This window comes from Erinaceus europaeus, chromosome 11 (genome assembly GCF_950295315.1).
Source record: "Erinaceus europaeus chromosome 11, mEriEur2.1, whole genome shotgun sequence".
Classification (NCBI taxonomy): Eukaryota; Metazoa; Chordata; class Mammalia; order Eulipotyphla; family Erinaceidae; genus Erinaceus; species Erinaceus europaeus.
Genome location: NC_080172.1, coordinates 33,781,062 through 33,798,070, shown reverse-complemented (window position 1 = coordinate 33,798,070; position 17,009 = coordinate 33,781,062). Strand labels below are relative to the sequence as shown.

Sequence of the window (17,009 nt, the reverse complement as noted above, 5' to 3'; positions counted from 1 at the left end):
GTTCCATCTAAATTGGTGATCCCAATATTTCTTTTAAAAGCTTAAAAATGCACAGGAGAGGATTATTGTAGATTTTTACTACTAGCATGGAGATGCAATACCTAACTCATTTGTTCATAGAAACATTGCTGTCAACATATAAATAAACAGTAACCAATAGTTCAAGAATAAGTGAAAACCCAATCCTAACTGCCTTTTTGTTTATATTTTGAAATTTCTGACTTAAAACATCTGTGGTAATGACTTAATAACTGTTATATGATTTTCCAGTGAGGAGTGAAGTACCCACAATGAAGATATATAAATGTCAAGTACAATTTGAGAAATGCTGTCTTTTTTTTCTCTATAAATGCAATTTTGTATGGGGATATTTTTATATGCACAAAGTACTATAAACATGGAGAAACTAATGACAGTGAAAAGATTAAGAGACAGAAACTGTTCTGCAACAAAAAGTCAATGGCTTGCACCTAAATCTCTTTCAATGTTGGCAGTCATGTAGACAACAAGAAGACTGGGTAGAATGATTTTCTTTATTTCCTCATGGGAGTTCTGATTTGATTCTAAGTAGCCTCAATTTTAAACTTAAAAAATCAGGAAGATAGGATCAGGTGAAAATCTTACTTAAAAAATGTTTTCTGAGGACAAGAGTTGGTTCAACTGGTAGAGTAAATGCTTTACTTACAGGAGACCCTGGTTTTGACACCCAACACCAACAGCTTTCTGGTCATCCCTCATTAAAAAAATAATAATTAGCTAAAAATCAAAATGATTTCTGTGGGAGTACTAATATCATTAAGGAGTATTTTCCACTTAAGACCAGAAAAACCTTTTATAGATGTATGCTAAATACATCTATATAGTACAACTGAAATCAACTAATTTGATGCCTAAAGAATATTTCCCCAAAATTTTCAGAGAATTAATCAAAATATTATATAAACAAAAAAAATCCATGTACAAACTATTGCATGTACAAACTATTGTATTTACTTTTGAGTGTAAAACATTAATACCCCAATTAAAAACAAACAAACTTTAGAGGCTGGATGGTGACATGTCACCATGTGCAAGGACTGGGGTTCAAGTCCTCACCTACCAAGGGGATGCTTCTCCAGTGGTGGAGCAGTGCTGCAGATGTCTTGTCTTTTCTATCTCTTCTATTTCTACCTACCTGTCATCCTCTATCAAATGAAAGGAAGGAAGGGAGGAAGAGAGGAAGGGAGGAAGGAAGACAGAAGAGTGGTAAAAATGGCCACCAGGTACGGTGAAGTCATGCAGGGACCAAGAGCCCTAGTAATAACCTTGGTGGCAAAAAAAAAAAAACAACAACATTAATACTCATAATTTTCAATATCAATCATAGAATATCAATTGTGGATCAATTTGACTTTATATGTTGCGTATACATATTTTTTTGGGGGTGGGGCATACTACTTATTGAACTGAGGGCCTTTCGTAAGAAAAATCACTGAACTACATTTCCATCTGCTCTGCGCACACATTCCAATGTTGAGAATATTAATAAAACAAATTTACTTTTGTATCTTATATAAAATATCACTTTAATTGCTGTAAATATTATTAAAGCATACTTAACAATCAAAAGAGCTAGATCAAATAATATTTAAACTTAACTGTGAAACAATACAGTCAAAATTTTTCCTCAATGTCAAAAGTTTTTCTCTTCACCAATCCTACTGGGTTACTACCCAGGCTCTGACAAGCTAGTGAAAATTTCTACAGCTGGATTTAGTGGATCAGTAGATAGAACACATGCTTCTGCTTGTGTGAAGTCTGAAATTTGATACCCAGTATCATACACAATCTGCTCTCCTTTTCTATCTCCTCTTTGTTCTCATAAAATAAATATCTTTTTTAAAAAAGATAGTAGAAATTACACCATTGCAATGATCCATTATAAAACTCAGTCTAAAATTTTTGGTATTCTGAGTTTCAGATTTTTCATAACTGAAAAGAATTTTTTGATATCAATAGCCAGGTCATCCCTCCTCAGCCCAGTTCCTTAGACTAACTATATATGATAAGATTTTCTGCTTCTTGGCAATGTTTCTAGGCTTATGCTCTTTTATTTTATCCCTTTATTGAGTGAGTTATCCAACAACTAGATATGAAATAAAGTAAAATTAGACTGCTATATAATGAAGTGGAATTATTTATCTCCCAGGTTACATTTGTGATTTGATACCAAAACCCTGGTCAAGAAAATAGCCCCAGCTATCACACTGAATTTAAGGCCAAGTAGGATCAGTTTTATAATATTTCTTGCTACATCTGTAGCACTGTAACAAAAAGTTGAGATATAAATTTTCTCAACTGTTTTTTTGAAAAGGTTTCTTAAAAGTTATCACCATTTTACTATAGAAATATTTACAAGGAATATTTTAGGGCTGGGTGGTGGTGGCACACCTGGTTGAGTGTACATATTACAATACATAATGACCCCAGTTCAAGCCTCTAGTCCCCACCTGTAAGGGGAAAGCTTTGTGAGTGGCGAAGCAGGGCTACAGATGTCTTTCTCTCTTATCTATCACCCCCTTCTCTCAATTTCTGGCCATCTCTATTCAATAAATAAATAAATAAATATAGTAAAAAAAATACAGAATTTTAAAAAATGACTTTTTACTAACCTCATCTAATATATATAAAAAAGCTTATGACTACATATTACTAGGAGTGTACATAAACACCATTCCCGCCACCAAAAGACTGTGACCCATCCCTCCCACCCACTCCCACCCCCTACTGTCCCAGGAAGCTGCATGTCTACTCCTCACCACAGGGTTTTTACTTTGGTGCCTTACTTACAATTTGGTCAGGTCCTGCTTTTAGTTTCCCTTTCAGATCTTCTTACTCAACTTCTGTTGATGAGTGGGATCATCCCATACTCATCTTTACCTTTTTGACTTAGCTCACTTAACATAATTCCTTCTAGCTCTGTCCAAGATGGGTCAGAGAAGGTGGGTTCATTGTTCTTGATAGCTGCATAGTATTCCATTGTGTATATATACCACAGCTTTCTCAGCCACTCATCTGTTGTTGGGCACCTGGGTTGCTTCCAGGTTTTAGCTATTATGAATTATGCTGCTATGAACATGCTTCACTTCAGACTGTGTCCAGAGACTTCACGTGTGGAATGACAACCCTTCAACTTCATTACTTGGGTGAGACCTTTCCTTTCATAATATACTATAATTTCATCTCAGGTGGTTCACTTTCTAACAAAGTCCCAAAAACTAGATATACACCAGTTTCTGTGAGAGAGAGCATATGTTCACACATATCCGTAAACTACTGCAAAATATATGACTGAAAGCAGAAGTGCACTAGAGTTTGCAGTGAGTAACCCCCTAACATTTCCTCTCCACTATTCCAAGCTTTGGGTCCATGATTGCTCAACAATTTGTTTGGCTTCGTATGTTAACTCTCTTTTCAGTCACCAGGTTCCAGATGCCATCAGGATGCCGGCCAGGCTTCCTTAGACTGAAGACCCCACCAAGGTGTCCTGGAGCTCCGCTTCCCCAGAGACCCATCCTACTAGGGAAAGAGAGAGGCAGATTGGGAGTATGGACTGACCAGTCAATTGCTTCCCCATGTTCAGCGGGGAAGCAATTACAGAAGCCAGACCCTCTACCTTCTGCAACCCTCAATGACCCTGGTTCCATGCTCCCAGGATAGAGAATGGGAAAGCTATCAGGGGAGGGGGTGGGAAATGGAGATTGGGTGGTGGGAATTGTGTGGAATTGTACCCCTCCTACCTTATGGTTTTGTTAATTAATCCTTTCTTAAATAAAAAAAAAAGCTTATGAACTAAATTTTTAAAAGATTTTAAGATTACTTTTAATAATTTTATTACCTGGTTCCATAGTCTACAACCACCCAATCTTTTGCAGTTCCTGTGATAGCATCATGATGCTGAAATAGTCCCAAATTCCTTCTGGCTTCTGTCAGTGCCATGAAATGCGACGATGAAACAAATTTACTTATCTCATATTTCTGAGCTTGTTTCAAGGCGAAATAGTAGAGAATTTCAGCAGCCCTGAATGCATAAAACAGTCATTTTTATTTCAAAAACATTTTGTCTAAAATATGTGAAACTGACATATTTCTAAATTCATTTGATAAATTTTACTAAAATGTACAGGGAAGATATTAATAATACACATGGATGGGCCAGGATATAGTTCACCCAGTACACTGTACATCTTATAATGACACCCTATCTTTGAGTCCCAATACCACGTGGGAGTACCACAACATCAGGGGAAGCTCCATAAATGGTGAAGCAGTTATGTGGTGTCACTTTGACTCATCTTTCAAAAGGAAGGTTGCAGTAATGGAATCACATATGCACATACTCCTAACAAATCCAAAAATAATTTAATAAGAAAAGATATTGGGGCCAGGAGGTAGTACACACATTACAGTGCACAAGGACACAGGTTCAAGTCCCTGGTCCCTACCTGCTGGGGGAAAGTTTCACAAGTGGTGAAGCAGTTCTGCAGGTGTCTCTCTGTTTCTCTATCTTCCCCATCCCTCTCAATTTCTCTGTCTCTATTCAACAATAAATAAAAAAATATTTTAAAATATATTAAGCATTTTTTATAAACTACCAAGGTATCTATCCAAAATCTCAATATGTGTAAATTATCAATCATCAAGGAACATCATGCTTATAAAAGGCTCCTTTCTAGATGATTCTAGATAGAAGTCAATGGCACCAAGCACAATGCAACATTATAGGGTTATTTATATACAACTGATCCAAAACAAAGAAAAAAAAAAAGCAAGGGCTGGGAGTCCAGCAGTAGCGCAACGGGTTAAGCGCATGTGGTGCAAAGCGCAGGGGCTGGCGGAAGGATTCCAGTTCGAGCCTCTGGATCCCCACCTGCTGAGGAGTCGCTTCACAGGCAGTGAAGCCTCTCCTCCCCTGTCTTCCCCTCCTCTCTCCATTTCTCTCTGTCCTATCCAACAACAACAACATAAATAACAGCAACAATAACAACTACAACAATAAAACAACAAGGGCAACAAAAGGGAATAAATAAATATTAAAAAAAAAAAAATCAAGGGCCAGGTGGTGGTGCACCCGGTTGAGCACACATGCTACAATGCACAAGGACCGGAGTTCGAGCCCCAGGTCCCCCATTACTGGGGGAAAGCTCTGTGAGTGATGAAGCATTGTTGCAGGTGTCTCTCTTCCTCTCAATTTCTGGCTATCTCTATCTAATTAATAAATAAAGATAATAAAAAAATTAAAACAAAATATCAGCATAACAGTAAAGAGAGAATAAATGTTTATGCCCTTTCTACTCTTCAAGTGTAGCATATATAATCATCAACATCATCAAAAAATCATTTACTTTCTTGTGTGTGCACACATTAAGAGGAGAGGCAGTGGAGAATTATACTGTCACACAGATAAAAATAAAATGAAGCTTGATGACTGAATGTTCAGTATTAGTCTATATGTTGAATAATTTCAAGTGGTAAGGAAATGAGCAATATACTTTAAAAGATGGTATGCTACTTTTTACTCATTATTTTAAAAGAAAAAAATAATGCCTCAGTTTGAAAGAAACTTTGAGCAAGAATATGAGAGGGTTATAATTTCTTCTTTTTCACCACAGGAGACAGTTCAAGATGGGTTTCTAAACAGTTAAAAAAGGAGGTATGTCTTGGCCAGAGCAAGAGTTTATCCAGTAGGGCACATGTCTGGTCACTGCATTGCCCAGATTTGGGCCCTGACAGCACAAAGAAAGTAATAGCATCTAGGGAAGTTCCAGTGCTGCAGTCTCTCTATCTCACTCTTTGAATGAAAAAAAATATATATATATATATATATATCCAAAGTGGTAACATCACACATATGCAAAGCACTGGATCAACAACAACAAAAAAAAAAAGAGCTAGAAAGAGGTATGGCTTAGTAGAATGAAAAATAAACATGTTTAGGACAACAGAGAGAAAAATCAAGGCAGTTTTTAAAACAGATCAAGATATCAGGGGGAAAATGGAGTGATTTCAAAGTACAGTTTTTGTAAAAAAATTTAAAAAAAATTAGTTGTTGAAAAAAAAAGGCAATCTATTACAGTCTCCACTTTTCAATTCTAACCCTTCTGAAATCCATGGCAAAAGTATCATTGAATTTAAATTAATAAAATTATGTATATACTATATATATACACATAGCAAATAACTGTAATTCTTTTTTTAAGATAGAATTTTCTTAGTTTCTTTTTTCTTTATTTTTTAAATATTTATTTATTCCCTTTTGTTGCCCTTTTTTATTGTTGTAGTTATTATTGTTGTTGTGATGTTGTTGTTGGATAGGACAGACAGAAATGGAGAGAGGAAGGGAAGAAATGGAGAGAGGAGGGGGAGAGAAAGATAAGATACTTGCAGACCTGCTTCACCGATTGTGAAGCGACGCCCCTGCAGATGGGGAGCTGAGGGCTCGAACCGGGATCCTTACGCTGGTACTTGCGCTGTTCCACCTGTGCTTAACCCGCTGCACTACCGCCCAACTCCCTCTTCTTTTCTTTTGTTTTTATTACCATTATTTATTTATAGAGACAGCCAGAAACTGAGAGGGAAGGGGAAGACACACATACATACACACATACACACACACACACACACACACACACACACACACGCGAGAGAGAGAAAGAGAGAGAGAGTGAGAGATAAACTGTTTCAAGTACTTAAAACAATTGAGATGGAATCTCTTAAATTTTTCTCACATGTAAAATACATCAGCTTTAGTGTAAATATTTTGAGTTCTCAATGCCCATGTCCAACAGAGAAGCAATTACAGAAGCCAGACCCCTGGCCTTCTATATCTCATAGAGATCTTTGACTCATATTTCCATAGGGATAAGGAATGGAGAAGCTTCCAGTGGAGGGGATGGGGTATGACAATCTGGTGGTGGGAACTGTATGAATTGTGTAGCTCTTACCCCCACAATCTTAACTATCAGTATCAAATCACTAATAATAGTAAGAAAAGAAAAATTGAAAAATAAGAAAACATAGAGCAGACCTTGGACTGGGTTTGGTGTATTGCACCAAAGTAAAAGTTTCTGGGGGTGGTGAAGAGGGCTCAGATCCTGGAACATGATGGCAGAGAAGGACCCTAGAGGGGGTTGAAGTCTTATGTGGAAAACTGAGAAATGTTACATATGTATAAATGACTGGAGTTTACTACTGACTGTAAACCATTAATTCCCCCAATAAATAAATAAAAAAGATTTTAAAAATTAATTAAATAAATAAGGTATAAACAAATGAAAAAGAAAACAGTCTGAGGCTCACACATTGGCTGCTCAGAGGCCCTCTCTGCTCTTTTGACTCTTGGTCTACTGCCAGATCACTGAACTGCAAACACATATGGTGATGTCACTGGATATTATGATGATAGGAAAACAATATGGGTAATTAGAAAAATACAGAACATAGATGTCAACTTACAACATATCTAATTACAGAAACTACTTTCCTTTTTTTTCAGAATATAAATCCAGGCAATAATTTAATTGTGCTGTAGAGATGCAGCTGCAACTTCATTAAAATTTCACAACTACATGTAGCACATCTCAACATTGTAGAAATACCATATAATAAGCAACTCTACCAAAAGGCAATGTTACATAAAATAAATGAATAAATAAAGCAAAACGTAGAGGTAGATATACCTTAAACGGGATTCCAATATCCTATCCAGTCGTTTGTAAAAGGGCCTGGATGTAAAGTAACCACTCCAATAATGATCATCTCGGTCAGCATAAGTGAAAAAATCTCCACTGAGAACAGGGAAAAGTAACTGGTTATGTTCTCTGCTGGCTGCATCTTCTTTACTGACCGCATTAAAATAATCTGACAGAGTTCCAAATTGTATCTATTAAAAAAAAAGTTATACTTCAATAATTCATCTCTGCCCTAGTATTACTTCTAGCATCAAAAAGAAATGGCCTAAATAAATATTGTAGATGTGCTTCCAAGTAAAGATGAATACACAGTGGGGGAAAATACTCATAGTAACTCCTACCTGCATCAAGTTCTAAATGAAATTAAAAGAATGTGCATACCTAAACCATTTGAATAAGTTATTTAAGTCCATCAAATCTGAGGTTCTAAAAGCTTCTTATAAATCTTGAGAATTATAAAGTGTGCAAGGAGTAAGGTATAAAATAATCCAGAGATGTGTGAAAAGTAGGGGAGAGAACACAAATAATATATTTGAGTAAATATGGTTCTGAAGTCATTATTTACTCTCATTCATCACATGCACATGTGTTCCTCCTCACATCCTCTCTCCCTATATGCCCCAATTAGAACTCTTAGAGACTTGAAAAACAGGTCGTTCAAAAAAAACAAACAAACAAAAAAAAAGACGTTAATAGCAGGAATTGATTGTTTTTAATCTTTGTTTATCTATTGATAGAGACAGCCAGAAATTTTGAGGGAAGAAAGAGAGGGAGAGATACGGAGAGGCACCTGCAGCTCTGCTTCACCACTGGCAAAGCTTTCCCCTTGTAGGTGAGGACCAAGGACTTGAACCTGGGTCTTTGCCATTGTAAAATGTGTGCTCAATCAGATGTGCAACCACCCGGCCCCACAGAAATTGTAAACAGAAGTAAAACACAAAGAGTGACAAGAATTGCAAGGCTGATGGTTCAAATGAAACGATCTTAGTGACCACATGATTTAAATAACTAGAACACAGACCCATTCTTGAGTCAAAATCTATAAATCAAGGTAAAAGACACTACAGCAAATCTTGTATACAGACATTAACACGCAGTGTTATTAGAAATAAACAGATCATGTTTTCAGTAATAAGAGCTTCATTTGGTTGTTTCCTACTTTTTAACACACACACACAGGCACACACACGGAGTTATTTTGATTTAAGTGTGGAAGAATACTTATTAAAAGTAGCTAAGAATAGCTACTTAGGGACCATGTGGTGGTGCACCTGGTAGAGTGCACGAGTTACAATGCTCAAAGACCTGGGTTTGAGCTCCTGGTCCCAACCTGCAGGGGGAAAGCTTTGCAAGTAATGAAGCAGTGCTGCAGGTGTCTCTCTGTCTCTCTCCCTCTCTATCACCTCTTTCCCTCTTGACTTCTGGCTGTCCCTATACAATAAATAAATAAAGGTAATTAAAAAATAAAAATAAAAAAGAACAGCTACTTAATCAGAGCAGTTAAGAGAGCACAGAATCTAGATTCAGATGACATGAGTATAAATTTTATTTCTACCACTTACCTAGCATGTGTTTTTAAGCACATTTTATAATACCTCTGTATTACAGCTCTTAAACTTCTGATTCAGCATTTTGAAACAAGAGTGGTAAGTAATAGTATGAGCTTTGGCTATTATTTCTTCTCTATTTCAAAGGCTAAACTTCTACTTAGAAACACAAGTAGTATCTACAAGTAATATAGTCTAATTGTGACACTATAAATTTTATAGCAGCAAATCTAATGATCCTTTCTAAATGCTTACATTTTAAACTGAAGAAAAATAATTTTTTAACATTATCACCTACTCAGTCTTGTTCCCACCAAATAAAGTGTGTAATGGATAAATTAATAAATTTCTGCCTCAGTCTCCTTCATCTATAGTGGGAATAATTCTAGCACCTACCATAAAATATTCAGTGAATTTAGGAAGTTAAATAAAATAAATCACTTTGAAAATTTTACTGGCAAATATTGAATAGTAAACACACAATAAATATTGACTTAGGCTCTAAGCTCACTCAATCAATTACTACACAGAAAATATGAGTAAAACTAGAGGACTGTTTCAAATGAGATATTCCATGATTGGCAGCGATGGGGGTGGGTGATAATAAAAACTTCCTAAATAGAGTAACAGCAACATAAAAATACTGTCATATTAGATTTAAGAATTTCCTTTCAATAACAACAAAAGACAGCATTAAGAGAAAGAAAATGCAGGTTACATGGAGAGAAACAAAATTTATATAACTTTAAATAAAAAACTCAGTTACAATACATGAAAAAATAATTGGTAAGAAGAAAAACAGTCAAGCCAATTAATTCTTAAAAGATCATCAAAGACTCAATACGCACTTCACAAAAGGTACCTACATAGGTGACAATAAACTTATGAAAAGAATCTCAACTTCATTAACCACCAGGGGAACACAAAATAGTCCATCATATCTATCATAAAGGATAAACAATTTTTAAATTCTTGACAAAAATAAATTCTGAAACTGTTACATATTGCAACAGCTGTCAAACGTAGCTTGAACATGGGAATACCTAATAATCAGAAATACCATTCTATTTTAAACCTATATAAGCTCATACTCTTGTATACCAAACATGCACAAAGTATCAAAAGAAGTTTTATTTGAAAAACAAAACAAAACAAAACAAAAAACTAAAACTAGAAACAACTCAAATGGTCAACAAGAAGAAAACGGATAAACTGTCATAGATCACAACAGAGTGGTGCTTTCAACTCCATAGAAGAAGTCCTCAGTAGTGGCAGAAAATAGTTAAGTCTAGAAATGGAACTATAATATAATTTTCCTCTTAGTGAATTATACTTGTACATAAAAATTACGTTTGAAAAATACTAGAATGGGAAGCAAAGAAAGCAAGGCCATTATATTTTAGCTTCAATAAATAGTGAAAGTTCAAGCGCAAATTTGGGGTCATGAGGAAATATTTTTTAATTACCTTCACATTAAGCCTAGGTTGGGAGTTCATATAATCAAAAAGCATCTGATAATTCTTGAACTGGTTATCCCACTCTGTGCGCTCACAGTATCGGAAATCATCTCCCAAAGGGGCCAGGACAACATTAGTACGGAAAAGTTTTGACTTCTTTCGGTACTGATCTAGCAGCATCTCAGCCCTGAAACAGAAGAGTACAATGGACTAGCATTAAGAAAATGAGCAAACTGAGGGAATAGACAGCATAATGGTTATACAAAGAGACTCTCATGCCTGAAGTTCTGAAGTCCCAGGTTCAATCCCCCATATTGCCATCAGCCAGAGCTTATCAGTGCTCTGGTAAACATTAATTAATTAATTAATTAATTAATTAATTAATTATCTGGCCAGGGGTAAATAGCATAATGGTTATGCAAAGAGACTCTCATGCCTGAGGCTCCAAAGTCCCAGGTTCAGTCTCCTGCACTACCAAGCCAGACAGAGCTGAGCAGTGCTCTGGTAAAAAAAGAAAATTAGAGAAAGAAAAGAAAGGAAAGGGAAAGGGAAAGGAAAGGGAGGGAGGGGAAAAGGGAGGGAGGGAGGGAGAAGGAGAATGAGAGAGAAAGGAAGGCAGGGAGAAAGGAAGAAAGAAAGGGAGAGAGAACAAGAGAGAAGGGAAGGAAGGGAGGGAGGGAGAAACTAAAGAATTATAAGTTTTTTTAAAAAAATATCCTCCTACTTTTCATGATCTATTTTAAGATTCATACATTCTTTTCTGAGAAAAATTCCAGTTCCCCAATGAAGAAAATAGAAATAAAGTTGCTTATCAGCTTTGGCATAAAAATTGTCAGGAGTGTTAATACCCTCTTGAAATCTAGCCACAAAAACTGGATTCTATATAACCTTTGTTTAAAAATAAGTTCCAGAAAACATGAAGAATTTCATCTTAATATTATTTCCTCTAACTCTAAACATTTTTGGTTAACATAAAAAGCATAGTATTTTTTGGAAAACAATTGTAGGTGTATACTTTATCTTCTAAAGAAAGTTAACTCAAAATCTGCCACCAATAATCTGAGTACTTGTAACGGCCCTTTTGAATATTCATCAACAAATAAGCCTCAGAAATTGAATGATTCATTTCTGTTTTTACCTTTCTGGGCTCTAAACTTGACTGAAAAAGTCAGCCAAATAAAATGTGCTTCTGTATTCCCTATGTTAGCAATCTGCCAAAAATCTTCTGGGAAATGCTCAACTGGGAAACCCCTTGAGGATGTCTGGGAATACAAAAGGAAGAGCAAGCAAAAATGAAATTAAAAAAGCCAGCTGTTCTGGGTTCTTCTGAGGAGAATGAGGTTGAGAGAGGGGCAGTCATAGGGAATAGCATTGGAAGTTAACTTTTCAATCAGTGGTGAGAAAACTTTCCAAGGGGACTTCAGCAGCAGCCTTGCTGCATCCAGCATTAAATTCATCAATTACATTATTAATCATATTTCACAAATTACTTCAGCATCCATTTGGCTATTTAAAAAAGTTTTCTCTATCTAGGAGTTATTTTATTTAATTTTATTTCATTTTATTTTAAGTCTCATATTAGAAAAGACTGTGGGCTTCTTTTTTTTGCCACTGAGGCTTGGGGCCTACACTAAGAATTCACTGCCCCTGTGGCCATTTTTTCCTTTTTCTTTGACAGGACAGAAAAACTGAGAGGGGAGGAGAGACAGAGAGTGGGAGAGAAAGCTAGACACCTGCAGACCTAATTCATCACTTATGAAGCGTTCCCCCCTGCAGGTGGGGGGCTGGGGCTCGAACCTAGGTCATTATGCTCGGTGCTATGTGCACTTAACCACCTGTCCTCTTCTTCTTTTTTTAAGAAGGAAAAGACTAAGGAATTAGAACACTAAGTTTATTTTTAATACTTCTTATTAATATTTATTAATTCCAACGCTTAAAATATCAGAGACAAATAACAAATATTATTTTACATACTGTTCTAGTTTTCACTGCAAGGTTTACCTAGAAGTAAATTCCAAATCATAATATAAAACTTATAGACAAAACTCAAAGAACGATGGAGTCAAGTGTTCTATAGAAATTAGAAAAAAAATAATAAATTTAGGCTTTAATCTTTTAATATCGATAAACTCTTAAAGTATTTTGCCAATATTAAAATATTAGCAAAAATGCAATAACTTGAAGATAAAAATAATTTATAATAGCCTTACATAGCATGTAATACCTAGTTTTCTAAAATTAGTAGTTGGTAATTTATACTAGTCTCCTATTCTTTTTATAATTATCCTACATTCTCCCCAATCTTAGGTTATTAATCACAAATAAAGAACACACATACAATGGGATTTAATTACAGAAATATAATAGTAAAGCTAACTTTTAAAAAAAAAGTATACCAATCACAGACATAAAGATTGTGACTGAGCAACCAAATAAGTTCTTCAGGCAATGAGCAAAAAAGAAAGTGATGACTTAATTGCATTCCAAGATTTGCTGCTAGATATACCATATCTAGCATATACCATATCTAGCATAAGAACAAAGGAATCACAAACATTAATCACGATGTCAAAGGTTCAGCCAATACAACCTGGCAGGTAGTGGATACTCAGTAAACCTAAGATAAAATAATGGCAAAGAAACTGACTTTTGCAGTTGAAAATAGGTAGCATCAATCTGTTCTTCCCTTATTTGTTTTTTTTCCTCTTTTGAAGAGCCATGGTTTAGCATATGCCTGATTTCACTACTACTCCTTGGTTACCTTTCTGATTCAGGTAGAAGATATTATCAAAAACAGATAACATGACAGATGGATGGATGGATGGATGGATGGATGGATGGATGGATGGATGGATGGATGGATGGATGGATGAACAGATGGATGGATGGACAGACTGATGATAGACAGACAGAGAGATTGACAGACAAGATAGATGGATGATAGGTAAGATAAACACAGCTTTGGAGCTTCCCACAGCCCCATGACACTCCAGCAAGGTGCTGTGGTTTCACCCTAGGCTAGACCTATCTATGGCCCTGCCCTACTTGGTGAGATAGCAGTATAGTCCTTTCCTTATTCTAACACGTAAGAAACTTCAACATGAATAAAACTAAGGGGGAAAAAAATCCTTGAAGCATATCAATCTGACATGCTTCAGATTAAATAATCATCACAAATATAAAATCTATGGTACTAGAACTATAACTAAACTTGAAAATTTTTTTTCCTGGAAAAATATGGTTACCCAATGACCTAAACAATCAAAAATCTAACATGTATATTACAGTTAATTCTTATTTTCTTTAGAAAACCAAGTGCTACTGAGCTCGAATATCCATGATGCTAGATCTCTACTCATCACAAAGTCTAAAGGTAGGTAATATCTGAAGGTGCAGTGGTAATATTTCTAAACTTAATACTTTTTTTAAGTCTACATAAGTATTATATAGTCATGCATCCATATCCCCCTAAGTTCTTGGACCACTAGCAGAATTATGGGAATTTAATAAATTCTGAGCATGCTTCTAGGAGCAATCTCTGAAAAGATGATGCACAACAAAATGCTACCCCTCACCTCCCCACAACAACAGACCATAAATAGGTACTCCCAGGGCTGGGGACACAGCAGAATTGTTATGCAAAAGACTTTCATGCCTAAAACTCAGAGGTCACAGGTCCAATCCCCAACACCACAATAAGCCAGAGCTGAGCAGTGCTTTGGTCTCTTGGTATTTTTTTTTTATCTAACTCTCATTAAAATAAATTAAATAAAACATTCAAAAAAAAAAATACTCCCAACTGCATCCAAGAAATGAAGGAGGGCTGTCACAACTTGTCTGAGTGAACAACAAACACAATCTGAAGCATTTGACTACCCTTCAAGAAATTCCCTATCCCAGACCAGTTGTGTTGAGAGTTAATATCTAGTTCAATGACCAAAGAGAAGTTTCCGCAGGTAAAGAAGGAAAGGCTTCACCACCACTGCCTTTTCATCACACCTCTAACTATATAACTTATACCTTATGCCTAAATCCAGGAAGCAGGCCGTTCAGTGTTTCTCACTGCTGAAATGATTCAAGAAAATGAAATCAGGCGGAAGTCTTAACCAGGAACAGATTTTTACAGCTATCAATATCAGATTTTAATACAAAGGATTCATGGCTTCCCAAAGGCTATCATGCTAAAATACTTTTTATATCTGTCACAGTGAGAAGTTCACAGCGGAGTACCTTCTTTATGATCAAAATAGTCAATTTCAGCTCTCTACACACACTTTTTTTTTTTTTTTGCCACCAGGACTTCACTGAGGATTCATACCTACATGATTTCACAGCTCCCCACAGACTGTTTCTTATCCATGTGAAGACTGAAAGGTAAAGACGAAGAAAAGAAGAGAAAGAGAAAAGGAGAAAGAGAAAAAGGTGAGCGGTAACACAGCACTGCTTCAATGCTAGAGAAGCCTGATGCTTCCATGGTGGTGATCAGGGCACTTTACCTGATGAGCCATCCATCTCCTACTCCCATACATGTGTTTAAAAGCATGTATAGCTAAGTACATTGGACAGCATAATGCAAGATCCTTTTTTATTTAAGGCGTACTATACTTCTATTATAGTTGATTGGTTTATACTATAGCAGTTTAATTTTAGTGAAGTTTATACATATTCAAATGAAGAAATTAAACTTTAAAAGAGCTAGAATTAGAAAAATACATAAGTTGATGTAATGAAATACTCCCCTTGTAAGCATAATTTCTGAAACAAAAGCGTTAATTCAAGTGTAAATATTCCTAACTAAAGTTTTATTTAAGTCAAAAAATAGCAGAAAGATGCAAAAGTATATATTCATCAGAACTGTGCAATATTCACCATTACTGAAATTGTTATTAAGGGAACAGATACTTAGACTCTTGAGCATTTCATTTCAATAAATGTGTATTCTTTGCAATTAGGTTGCTTTTCTTACCAATTTACATAAAAGAAACCAGAAGTTTAATGATCAACAAAAGTATATGGAATCAAACACAGTAGAAGCCTTTTATAATGAGGGCCTACAGATAGTGATCACAGTAGATTATAGGTTCCTTATTGTATATTGAACTACTAATGTTCACGCGCCATTAAGTTAAAGTACATAAGAGGCATAGCCAAGGCCTGACAAATTTAAGTCCCTCTAAATCTGGTGTGAATGAATACCTTGAACAACGTTAATGTTGGCTATGAAGCCCTTTTAGTCACTTCAGTAATGAATAGCTGAACCGCTACTTTGTGTGAGATGTGTTATGAAATGCATTTTTTTCATACCTGTTTTGGACATTTTGATGAGATATTGTTTGTGGGGGGACTCCCCAGGGACAGCCAAATCTGCCTCCAGGTAACCGTTTAAAGTCAAACTGGCAGCATATTTTAGGATCAGGTCCACAAGTGTGAGGGATGTCATAGCTGTAGAAAGGCATCATGTGGCAAAAAATATCTGTGCCAGATCCCAGATCTAAAATAAAGAGCCAACAGAAAAACTTGCAATTATAAATTTTGTTTTCTCAAAACTGTTCAAAATGCCAATATTTTACATATGATGCAATATCTACCCTAAATTAATTACTTTTTAATTACTAGTATGTATACATGCCCCAGCAGCATTTAACGACCATCAATATGAAGGAAACTAGCACATCTCACTCTCTAATCACCTATTCTATCTAAACTTAACCAGAGACAGAAAAGCCCTAACATGAGCTAGCATCTGCTGACCCAGAAGGGCACAAACTGAGCAGAAGCAACAGTTAGAACCAACTCACTCAAAATTACAGCTATATCCATCCTTGACTGCCAGCTCCTGCCACATCTGTTCCCACCCCAGGTAATAAGACATACTGTGATGAACCATTAGATTAGCTGCAGAAGCTGAATGAGATAAAGAGAGGAAGGGACTAAAGAGAGGAGCTGGAAGAACAAAGAAAGAAAAAAAGACATTTAAAATTATGGGCTAATTCCTATTCGCTTCTTATAGTAAGAAGGAAGTGCAGCCAGAGGAATTCTGAGACTCTCTGATAATTTTCAAAATCCAATGAAATCTTTCACTAAAAAAGGAGCACAGGAAAAGAAAAAAGTCAAAAATAAACAACAATAACAACAACAAGCTATGGAAAATGTGCAAAGATTCCTGATGCAAAGCTATTAATTAAAGCTCCAGTGCCAGGATGCCTTGACATTACTACCCTTGAGAAGTCAGTAGCCTACCACCCAGTGAGATCAGAAGCCTTAACTAGTTGTTG

The 17,009-nt window shown here is 35.8% G+C and overlaps 1 protein-coding gene across 1 annotated transcript in view; it reads right to left on the bottom strand.

The window, feature by feature from the left end:
• Nucleotides 1-17,009, bottom strand: part of MAN2A1 (mannosidase alpha class 2A member 1) — a 232,810-nt gene that overhangs the window by 107,486 nt on the left and 108,315 nt on the right. Inside the window, exons 7-10 of the mRNA XM_007529199.3 lie at nucleotides 16,039-16,225; nucleotides 10,744-10,921; nucleotides 7,719-7,921; nucleotides 3,878-4,060 (exon numbers count right to left, since the gene is read on the bottom strand). Of these exons, the coding sequence (XP_007529261.1) occupies nucleotides 3,878-4,060; nucleotides 7,719-7,921; nucleotides 10,744-10,921; nucleotides 16,039-16,225 (751 nt within the window). The remainder of the gene's footprint in view (nucleotides 1-3,877; nucleotides 4,061-7,718; nucleotides 7,922-10,743; nucleotides 10,922-16,038; nucleotides 16,226-17,009) is intronic.